This window comes from Atractosteus spatula, chromosome 21, assembly GCF_055471065.1.
Source record: "Atractosteus spatula isolate fAtrSpa1 chromosome 21, fAtrSpa1.hap1, whole genome shotgun sequence".
Taxonomy (NCBI): Eukaryota; Metazoa; Chordata; class Actinopteri; order Semionotiformes; family Lepisosteidae; genus Atractosteus; species Atractosteus spatula.
In genome coordinates, this window is record NC_142726.1 from 2,563,162 (window position 1) to 2,575,448 (window position 12,287).

At 43.3% G+C, this 12,287-nt stretch overlaps 1 protein-coding gene across 1 annotated transcript in view; it reads right to left on the reverse strand.

The window, feature by feature from the left end:
- pepd (peptidase D) overlaps positions 1-12,287 on the reverse strand; it is a 116,685-nt gene that overhangs the window by 66,801 nt on the left and 37,597 nt on the right. Inside the window, exon 8 of the mRNA XM_088938593.1 lies at positions 8,293-8,368. Within this exon, the coding sequence (XP_088794719.1) occupies positions 8,293-8,368 (76 nt within the window). The remainder of the gene's footprint in view (positions 1-8,292; positions 8,369-12,287) is intronic.

Genomic DNA, 12,287 nt, shown 5'->3' on the forward strand with positions numbered 1-12,287 from the left:
ATTAAAGCAGCCAGACAAATCACTGCTTGTGCTGCATGTGCTGATGCAGATCTCTTGCTGCCTGCCCTTGTCTCTAATAGTTGACCGCATCAATGACAACGAGGCTTTAAGAAGTCGATTAAAAAAGTGCAGTGCACCTCCACTTCGTTATAGTTTCTTGTTTGCTAGCACACCGTTGCGTGTGTTCTGGTTGCACGCCTGCTGCTTCTGATGAGAACGCTGCACGTCTGTGAGTTCAGATCAAGTTCAGAATTTAAGTCAGGCTGTACAGTTCAGGAATCGCTGGCAAGGATCTGGGCTATTTCCTTAACTGACAATAGCACTGACTGCAGCCATTCTGATTGATGGAAAGAAGCACAACTGTGACCAGCTGTGGTCTCTGGACGTCGGGCTGCTGGGACAATCGGACTGTTAGTCGGCCACTTCCTAGTGAGGTGGGGTGGGGTGGGCTTCGCCACGTGAGAAGTGGATCCCCTGAGGGGACACATACGGGAAGGTGCGCACACGAGTCTTCAATCCTCCCACGCGGGTTCAAGGGTCACAGTGCTGACCCGAACGATCACCGGGGGGGCACCATTCCAAACCGGGGAAAAATCATCGCCATGTGCAAACATCCCACATTTATTTTTTTAAAAAAGCCAATATCTACCAAGACATCTGAAACCGAATGCAAGCACAGGGCGTGGAGAACAAACTGAGCAGCCTTGAGAAAGTACGTCGGAAGGTGCTGATCTTCCTGCCCTCTCCCCGATCTTTCATTCACCTGTTCTGCGTAAAGCAAAATCCGTCTGTGACGATCCTTCACACCCCTGGTTTAATAACTTCCAGTTACTCCCATCTGAAGGCAGATACTGACTCCCCAACTCCAGAACCATCAGATTTAAGTTCGATTTTCATACCTCCAACCATATGCTTACTAAAACTTGATTTTCTATGCCAATATGTATGAACATTGTTGTTGTTGTCATGTTTTTTTTTCCCTTCGTCCGTACACCAACGCCGCTGCTGTAAAACAAATTTTCCCCTCGGGAATAAAAAAAGACTCTGTCTCTCTGGAGGCAGAAAGGTGCTGTATTTAAAGAAGCAAATGAGATGAAGGCAAGGTGTTGGCCTACAGTATGTACACTAGCCAGGCAACAAACCAGTTCTGGCACTGCTGCGCTTCCTAATGTACCTGAAGGATTTTGACTCTGGTACAGGTGAGTACAAACCCATCAAATTCAAAGATGATACTAAAACAGATGAATTTCAAACACTGTAACAGCAGCACACACGCAATGCAAGAAGACCTCAAATTAGGATACCTGAGAACAGCACTCTTGAGCACAAACTGGAAGGCAGTACATGCAGGAAGCGAAGATGAGCAACGTGCAACAGCTCTACAAGAAAGATACCACTGCTCAGGAGGTAGCACATTCAAGACGGAAAACACACCTCTTTAAACACACCTCTTCCTGGGAGTCTGGAACCAGCCTCCCAGCCATAAAGATGAAGCTTTGCGGCTGTGTGATCTTTCGAGAAACTGACAGATGGAATTCTAAGACCATCTAGCTTACAGGTCCAAGCAAACTGCCTAAACAGCCCAAATGACCCACTCTCATATGATTTCCTGCTCTGCACGTCTGAAAAAACACCTGTGAGACGTTTGAAGGAAATAGTGTAGCATCCATCCATCTTCTAACCGCTTTATCAAATACAAGGTCGTAGGGGAGCTGGAGCTTATCCCAGCAAGCAACGGCCGCAAAGCAGGATACATCCTGGGTGGGACGCCAGACCACCGCAGGGCACAAACACAGATACACACACTCACACCAGGCCCAGCTGTCCCAGTGCCAACTAACCTACCAGTGTGTCCTTGAACTGTGGGAGGAAACTGGAGCACCCGGAGGACACCCACACAGACATGGAGAGAACATACCAACTCCACACAGACAGCACCCCAGGAACTGAACCCAGGGCCGCAGTGCTGCGAGGCTGGAATGCCAACCACAGCACTACCGCACCTCCCTATAGTGTAGTCAGCACTACGCTATTTAGTATAAAGTGCATAATAGTGCAGTCAATGTAATAGGATCCCAGATAAGAAGATTTGACTAACAGAGTGTCACTGTCTTTGCACAGGGTTGAATTAAATAAAAATAATTCTCCTCACAACTGCAGCAGAAAATGACATTTGGAATAAAGTGTGCTGTCACCATCTGAGGTGCCATCTGCCCATCTGAGGTTCCGATTGCAAAAGGGCTCACTCTCCTTTAAAGGAAATAATGCATTTATTGGTGTATACACCAGGGGGCGGTAATGAATTAATGATTGCTTCACCATTTCATTTGGCTTTGGCAGCTTGGCCTATAGCTTAGCCTCTGAAAAGGGAAATCTTCAGAATGCAGAACTTTTGTGTACAGAAGTACAATGCTTTACACAGTACTTAGATTAAAGTAATAATCCAGAGCCACGGATTAACTGGAGTAATCTATACTCAATAGGAATAAGAAGCAGAAAACTAACAAAGTCACAAACTGTCTGTCTTGGCTCATTACCCAAAGCATTGTGTCAAAAATGGATTATTTAAAACAGAAATTGAGAGAGCCAAAAATCTGTATGTATTTTATTTCTCACCCATCTGCTCTTTACAACAAAAAAAAACAGAGAAGTCACTAACAAACATCATTCTCCTCCTCCACGGTCGAGTGGCATGAGTAATTAGCTGTGCTAAGAATCCAGCTCGGACCCAGGACTCACAGTGCGCTCACATGAAACACTGGCCTGCCACTTCACAGGGAAGATCCCAAGACAGACCGTGCAAACTCACTTAAGACTCGGGAGCGCCAAGGAAACCGGGATTTACTTCTGGGCTGGGATAGAGAACACAGACACTGCAGTCTGGACAAAGGGGATAAGGGATACGTGACCTGATGATTATAATCAGTGCAGGTACTGGGAGAAGGATTTTAATGATGTCCCAGGAGGTAACAGGGCTGATGTCAGCCAAACCAGTCAAGCAGAACCGGAGTCTGACTCCTGTAGCCACCTTGACAGCAGAGTGTCATGCTGTACAGGTGGAGGTCTCCTTTTTTATCCATGAAAGAATCAAAATCAGACAGAAATAATTACATTAAAGTCCCGTATCACAGACACCTCCTCAGATCTCTGGGCTGTCACCATTAGCCTTGGTGTAATAAACTCAAAGACAACTTCGGCTTGCTTTTGGAGGAGAAGTCACTTCATATTAGGAGATGTTAAAGAAATGTAGATATGTAGAAATAATTAGTGGCGGAAGAATGAACAGCTTAATGTTTTGCATGGAGAAAGACAATGCACTATATCATAAAAGAAATGAGTTGATTCAAAATAAAAGAAATGGAAACTAAGTAAATGGACTGTCCAAGTACATAACTGAATTAGAAAACATCAGTATAAAAAACAAATTAGACTAGGACACAGACAGAAAAGATCAAGTCATAAACAGATCAATAAGTAAATTACAGTTAAAGGAAATAACTTGGGGAACAGAATTTCATCCTTCAACGTCAGGTGAGAGCTCCCTAATATTCTCTTGCTAAAATATTCCAGCTAAGCCTGTGTTTTCATGTATGTGAAAACAATCCTCCCCAACTGTACAAAAACATGTACATTTCTCTAAACTCCTCATTACATTTCCCCCCTCATCAAGCCAGTCCAAGGGTCAAATGACTGCACACCTCTACTTAGTTATCTCAGATTTATTACAGCGCAGAGTCCTTGGGCACAGCGCTTCTGATTTAATTTCTCAGCCGACGACAGAATGAGCCTGCTCGAATTACTGAGCGGAATTCTCTCTCTCAAAACAAACACGGCCCTTTTCTGCTCCAAGCTACGTCTCCGAGAAAGAGAGGGGAAAGATAATTAAGCAAAAAAAATATTTCAGATTACGGCCTCATGCCCTACCATGTTTGCCCAATTTTTGATTTTATCAGTTGGACAAGTGCATTTTAGTTCATGTGTAATTCAATGAGAACAAATAAAAGTTGGTTTTATGACTAATTAATGAGACGCACTGTGAAAGCTAGACTGTATTATTAATTTCTTAATATTTTAGAGTAATCTACCATCAGTGTTTAGGCACACTGCCTCAAACCTGCCCCTTGCTACTCTCTTTACTGGAGAAAGAGTGCCCTGTGTTTGGGTTGTCACTTTCGGATTTTGCTTATATTTTTATTAATGCATTAAATCAACTTTTCAGCATGAGCTCCACTTCTGAAAATTATGCACTTGAGTCTTTTGTCGGCAAGTGCACCAGTGGTGATCAAACCGCCGAGATGCCCGCGTGGTGAACTCATTTGGATTTGATTTCTTCTTTCGCATTCAGAATCCATTTGTTTTACAGCCACTATTGCCCCCGGAGTCCTTCACTACTTAAAATGAATATCCGCTAATAGTAAGGGAAACTAACTTTGATCACATAGGTTAGATATTTGTCTTCATCAGTGCTGTATGAATGCAGCAGCTATGAAGACTTATGCCAGTTAATACACTTTATCCCTTTTATTGCTAAAGATTATATAATAAGAGCACTTTACACAACAAACTGCTTGCCTAAGGCACACAAGGCCAGCTTGCCCTGACTGGCGGAATTGGCATGGGCTTTTTTTAATTAATAAAAACAATTCTATAAATGTATTAGTTGGGACAAATATTGCATAAAAATAAGCAGCAATCCCATTATTTCTCATCCCTAATTCAAATGCAATCCAGGTTGTTTTCTACAACAGCGTGGTAACGTGTGGTAACGTGTGGTAACGTGTGGTAACGTGTGGTAACGTGTGGTAACGTGTGGTAACGTGTGGTAACGTGTGGTAACGTGTGGTAACGTGCTACAGAGAGGCACGGGGTGTTAACAGGCTTTGAGTCTGAGTCCATGATCAACCACAGAAAAAGCCAAAGATAGTTTCAAGGCTGTTCTCTTCCTCCACCACTTTATCTGTCTTTGTACTGCTCACCCATTATTCCTCTGTGTTGATGTTTCTGTAAAGAATGTTAGACGCTGTAAACCTGGCTCTGCCAGTAAAGGCAACTGTTCATTCATCTATTTTCTAACTGCTTTATCCAATTCAGGGTCACGTGGAGCCGGAGCCTGTCAGGCAAGCGAAGGGCACAAGACAGGATACACCCTGGACCTCAGTTCACTGCAGCGCTCACACAGACACACTCACACAAGGGCCTGTTTTCTCAGATGCCAACTAACCTACAGTACCAGTATGCCTTTGGACAGTAGGAGGAAACTGGAGCACCCGGAGGAAATCCATATGAACACAGGGAGAACATACAGACTCCACAGAGACAGCGCCCCAGGTCTGGAACTGAAGCCTGAGCCCCAACTGCAAGGCAGCAACGCTAACCACTGCACCACCGTGCCTCCCTCAAGGCAGCTGCTGTTAGGAGTCGTATATTCCCTGTAGCAAGTGCAAGCCTGACCTCATTATCATTCTTTGCCAACGGTGATGAAATCTCCCCAAACAGGGGCAAAAAAATGAACGGGGGCCCAGCTGGTGTTCGATGGGCTGTAGGGGATGGACATATCCTCTGCTCCCTGCACAACATTATCTCCTTTGACTTCCTCGGCACTAATGAGCTTGTAGTGTGGTTGGCTATAAATGTATGACTCACACAGGGTCCACAGATTTATGGGGAGATATGGCACATGGCATTCTACTCACAGAGCCAGCAGTCTAGCCCTAGTGGGCTATTTGCACGCCTTACACACAACCACTAACGCAGTGGTACTCTTACCTGAACAAAGACAGATACAGCTCCTCCCGTTCTAAGGTAATTCAGCATCCCCAATAGCAATGGTGATACAGACCATTTAATTCAATTATACATTCAGTTAGCTCACTATGAATTCAATTAAATTAACTTGGAGCTTTAAGAGAACTATCATTGAGCTAAGGGAACCAATTTTTCAGAATGACATCGTGCAAAGTTTTATACAATTGACAAACAAGAGAATACTGACTCATCCTTTCAATTCTATCAATTGATTGGAATATAAAATGACAGGATGTTAGCAATTTTGATGTCTCCTTGTGACACTGGGAATACTTTTGTGGACAGCAGTCCTTAACTGTCCTTGGTATGAAGGTTATATTGCCATTTCTATAAAGACACAAAAGAGAACTGCAGGAAATAAAATAAGTAATAAGGGGTTTTATCGGTTTTAAATTGAATCAAACAGGAGGCACTTTTAGTTCACAGGAATTATGTTATTAAAAAAATAATCAAAATTCTTCAACACAAAACACAGCAGTGACAGTAATATGTTTTATATTGGTCTCTAGAGGAGGAAAAGCTAATACATTACAGGCTGTGCAGTGTTTTAATTGTGTTATATCACTGAGCAATGGAACATTAAAATTATAGAAACTTAATAGTGTAGACCATGCTACCTGTACATTTTTCTCCAAACATTCCCAGCAGAAAAGAATTCTCTATTAATTGCAACTCAAGGGAACATGCCTCCAAAGGTCACTGAAAACCTTCAAGAAATTCAGCTAAATTAAAAAAATAACCCCACACAATTAAGACCAAGAGGCAAGAAGCAGTAATACTGTCTTCAGCTCCGGATATGGGTGCTCAAATCCACTTTGTGAAGGTCATCACAGATTAACCCAGAGTGAAAACTAGTCTCCCACACAAAAAAGCAACTTTAACCCTACAGCTCAGGGTCTTATCTTAAATAGCACAAACAGACAGAGTTCCTGAGCTCGGCAATCAAACAACTTACTAAAAATGCTCACAGGCAGAGGACACTCTAAGTACAGCACAGTACTGGGCACAAATTCAAGTCTGCATTAGAAACTAGGTCTGAAAAATGCTAACCCTCAGAGTAAAGGGGTATTGTTCAAGAATCAGCATGCCTATCGTCCACTGGAATCCTCTTTCTTCCCACCTGCTAGAAAACCGATACCTGAATGCTAAGACTTAAAAAGCTCCACTGTCTTTGCTGCAAAGAGTAAAAAAAACCCGAAGGAGGCAATTTGAATGGCCAGTGTTTCTGTGAGGTTGTCGTCTTTTCCTTGGAGAGGGCAGTAGCTGCCGATCTAGCTGTGTTTTCAACGTGTATTGCACAGCCGATCCAATTGATCTTTATTTACTTAACCCTAGTTCAAAATTCATCCTTCTCTCCAGCTCATTCACATCATTTGTTGGCTCATTGAGCAAAGTTTTTTTCCCCTATATCTCTGTAATTTGCTTTTTTGTGTTTTCTGCCCAGCAATCTGAAGCAGCCCACTCTTTCTACTTCAAATCCAATCAGGAACACAACTCTAGCAACCTCCCAAGACAGACGAAGTTGACATGAATGTCTTCCAAGACATATACCTCAGGAGTCAACTGCTTTTCAGTGCACAGGGAGTCAGGAATGTAGGCAGCAGGGCTGCTGTGTCAGACATAGGCTCTAAGAGTGGTACAGCCCAGATTTGAACTGTGAACTGCACTCTGCACTCAATCAGATTACAAATGGCTACCATCAAGACCGGGACTGTGAAAATGGAGCTGATGTCACCTACAGCAGGAGGTGTACCTTGCCAGTCTTTATTATAGCAGAGTCTGCCATTTATTCAATACCCAGGGGCATGTGGGTCACTTCCTCACTGACCCCTACAGACACACAGAGATGGAGTCACTCCCCAAGAGTGGCACAGCCTAAATTTGAACTGGCAAACCCGAGTGAAGTGGCCATTGCAGCATGATGGCATAACCTTCGACTGACTTATAAAACACAGCCAAGCCACATGCAGCAGCACCCTCCCTAGTTGAGATTGGAAGTATGATTTCACTCGCTTTACATGCAGCTCTTCAGAACTGAGGGACAGGATTCTGGCACACTTGCTACCAGATTGGTCTTTATCACTGCCTGAAAAAGCCACATTCTCAAGACTTACAAAAATGTAAGTTTCAATTTGGCATATCTCTGCCTCGCACACCCTTATCTTTCTTCTGAAAAGTATTGTAGCTCCACGCGAGCTCTTCATCAGCCTAATGTCGAAAGCCGACTTTCGAGGCGCTAGCTGATCTGGCTACGCACGGCAGTCACTTACACTGCCAGTAATTATGCGACTAAGTGGAAATGATTCACAGGTTTCCAAAGGCTGAAGACAGAATCGCTTGAATTTCCCAAAACAAGATTTCCTATATTATGCGGGTGTGCAAGGCGAAGATCGACTCTTTATTTTAAAAATGAAAGGAGTCCAAAGTTCTAGTTCCCTAGTTTATCACAGACGGCCTTCCGCAGAGAAACAGCAGTGTGCTTCTTACCTCTTTGTGGGCTTCACTTGAGATCCTGTTAGTGTATCGCAGGACCTCCAGCTCCATATCCGTTTTAATCAGGCGGCTGCAGGAGATACAGAAAACAAGGTGGGTTAGAAATACACACATGCAGGTGCAAATAAATACAAATGTACAATGTGACTGCCCTCAGGCACAAGCAGCTGAACAACCGAGAGACAAAGGAATTGGAGACAAACAAATAAGAATAAGAATAATTAGATCTCCCCAACAGGGTGTGGTAAAAACTATGAGGATGGTCTTAATACACGACTGGAATAGTGGACAGTGGTCAGGCTTCTTGAATCTGATCGAGAGGGTTGTGAGCTCAGTGGGTTCAAGTCCCGGAGGAACACTTCTGTTATGCCTTTGCGCAAAGTACATCATTTAGATTGTTACAGCTATATACATCTGTACGAACTGTAAGTCGTTATGAGTAAAGGCATCAGCACAAAAACATTGTATTTATATCAGTCTTTATCATTATTGTTCATTCTCATATTTTCTTGCTTTAAAACCTTGGTAAAGGAGTTGATATTTTTTCTTATACAACATTGCAAAACAGTGGCGTAGTGGTCTGCACTGCTGTCTCGCAGCTCTGGGGCCCTGGGTTCAATTCTCGGGGTGCTATCTGTGTGGAGTTTGTCTCGTGGAGTCTCCTCGTGTTAGCTGGTACGTTAATTGGTTTCTGTAAAAACTAGCACTGGTGCGAGTGCTTGTTTGTGTTTGTGCGTTTCCTACGACAGCCAGGCATCCCATCTAGGGTGTATCTCGCCTTGCACCCAGCGATTCCCGGGATAGGCTCGTGGCCACTATCACCCCGAACTGGATAAGCAGTTATTGAATCTGATTATTGTATTTAAACCCTTTGATCTGGCAAACTGAAATTAATGTAGGTGCACAAAATTACACAACTGGTTGAATGGCCTCTGTCTGTCTGTGTACAATAATAGTTGTTCACAAGATTACTAAATCAATACACCTGTCTGCAAGGTGAACTTTAATAACACTGCAAGGCACTGAATGCACTTTGCTCGAGAGCACGTGTTGACTGTGAAGAAATCATCACCTGCTGGAGGCACAGTCCAAGGTGTGCAGGCACAGCCTGTCACTGCGAGTCTGTTCACAAGGCCATGCTGGTGATTTCTCTTCTTCAAACCAGCACTCGGCCCCCCCACCCTCTCTCATCTCCCCTGCCCACCCCTCTTCCAGCTCCCACGGACGAGTTCTCCACCTCCCTCTTAGCCATGTTTCACAAGTGCTCGTCTTCATCGACAGGTCGCCACCACACCCCCACAGCCCCGGTCAATGGCTCTGGATCCACTGCGCTAATGGAAGTGCATCTCCACCAGCTGTGGTGAAGCAATATCCTCCGCAGTAACGACACGCCACACACTAGACTCGCATACAGTATGCAGAAGCTCCTACCCACACGACTGGAGGGCCAACAATGGAGGTAATGAGGCTTAACACAGTCACCTCAGAAAACACACATTAAAAATCTTTTTTTCACTGTTTGATCTACCGTGACAGTAGTGCAGTTGAGTTACTGCACTATATAATTCTTTAAAGCAAACTCCGAATTGTCACTTTTTATTGAAGTGTAGCAAAGAAGTTCATGAGCAGCGTGGTTGCAGGAAAATTACATCCCAAACACCAGAGCAGTGAAGAAACACGATTGCTTTAGAGAAAACATTTACGGCATAATAAATGCAACCCATAGTGTGCTTAACATACAGATGATTTAAAGTACTGCACTGATATTTGAATTAAGATGAAACAAATCACTATATCCCCGCATGTATTTCATACATGTAACAGCTCTTTCCTTGGCCTAGGTCAGCCCCTGCAAACGGATCAAAAATGTCAGACTAGAAATTTATTGTAACTATATGACCTGAAAACTCAGAAAGTATTCATTTTCAAAAACAGCTAGGAAAACTTTTCTTTTTAATTTCACAAAAAAAGTTGGGACACAGGAGACATCCGCCTTGAGCTGCCGGCTTTCTTATTTGGGAAATGTCAGGTTCATCAGGACCGATTTCGTTTCCCGGCCGTCTTTGGTAATCTTTGGTAATAAGTAAGACAGAGAAAAAAAATGAAAGCTTGCAGGGAACTGAAGTGTAACCATAATGAACTGGCTTCCCACAGAGTAATAAAGGTCTGGGCCTAATACCCAGAGCAGCCAGGCAAGCACGGAGACCATTACAGCTGAGCACTCCGGCTTATTGCTCTGCCTCGGAAAAAAAAAAGAGTCCCAGCTTATACAAGAGGATCGAAATATTACCTCTCGGAGGTCTCGGCAACTCCTGCTTCATTTACTCCATCTTTCAGCTGGATTTGACAGCGGAAGAAAAAGTCTTAAAGCACTCTTGGGTGAGCAGGGAGATGTTACGGAGCAGGTTTGTCTCAATTGTACACTCGTCCTAGAATTGCGGGCTTCTCTTCTTGAAACTGTGGGTGTGGTGTTCGGTGGTGGTCTCCTCAATTGCAGACAGTTCCACAGACACTCTGCGATGGATTGCAAAGCTAGTTTCCCTACTGGAATCCTCAGCAGGTATCATTCCACTGCACACAAGAACCCACACAGCTGCAGAAGGGGGGAGTGACACAGGCCTGCGTTTCAGGAAGGCAGCATTTCATTAACTCTGACTGCTCTAGCTTCTTGATTTGGACTATATACCTTACAAACTGTCAACCGTTCCAGGTCCCCGGCTAAACCAATGGTGAGGCCAACATTTTCAGAAGACAACACTGCTACAAAGCAGCTAAATCCACTAGATTTCTATTCAGTTTCCATGCCAAAACCAAGATGGTCAGCTACCTCCACTGACTGAAAGCACTGATCAGATCAGAAGCTGCCGACGCAGGTGGTGATCTGTCAGGTCTTTGAACGCAGAACTGGAACACATGTACACATAATTGTCTTCCTCGCTCAAGCTTGCAAGGTTCCCAATCTGATTGTCAACAAGTCCCTAAGGACATCAATCCATTTTACCACCACACAATGCAAGACTGCCTGAATCGATGGCAGTCACTTCTCTAGGATTCCCAGTCCATTAATCCTGTCAAATAAATAACCTTGCCTGTGTTTTATGAAGAGCATTCTGTAATTAATGTTTTGCTATTTGCTCAATCTCTGGGACCAGCAAAGTTCATTTTTAAACAATTTACATGATCTAATATTGCTCCCTACTGTATCTCCAACATTTACTGCAAGCAGAGAATATACAAGAACACTGATATTATAGAGATATCATATGCAAATTCTCTAATGAGTACTTCTTAAAGGATATTTGGTTTTCTGTGTTGTGTCATGTATAACACACTGTATCGGTGTTGGGTTTTTCAAAACAAACACTTTGAAAAGCAAAACTGCCTCCTCTGGAAGTTTCTTATTCAGATGTGTTTTTACAGGATAGGTACTCTATATCCCAGACTTGACTTTTAAAAGCCCCATGTGGCTGTCAGCAGTTTCTCCCAGTGATGTGGCAGTGAGCTCCAATAATTGGCCTTACTCAGTGACACATCTGCCTCTTCAAGAACTCACAGGCCGGGTGTGTTATACAAAATTCTGTAGGTGACAAATTACCTCAGGAAAGCCACTTCCATCACTGATGCCAGTAAAAACATTCACATTCCAACCCTTAAGCTACAAGAACCAGCTTTTTATACTTTAATGTGTATATGCTTATTGATGCATAATTTAAATCGAAATAAACCAACAGTTTGGTTCACTTCTCTGTTCCACATTTACAGTACATCTGGAAAAATGTGCAGCTTTAACACCTTTACAAATACCTGCAGAAAAAAGACAACTTTGGTTCGGGACAAAGAGCTTTGAAAACTACCCTGTTAGATTCAAGACATGGCCTACTAGCTAATTAGGAATTAATGACTAAATAACACACAGTGCAAATGCAGCTAGGGATTAACAGTACACTAATTATTACTAAGAGTGTATAATTTAAATTAACAATCCATGA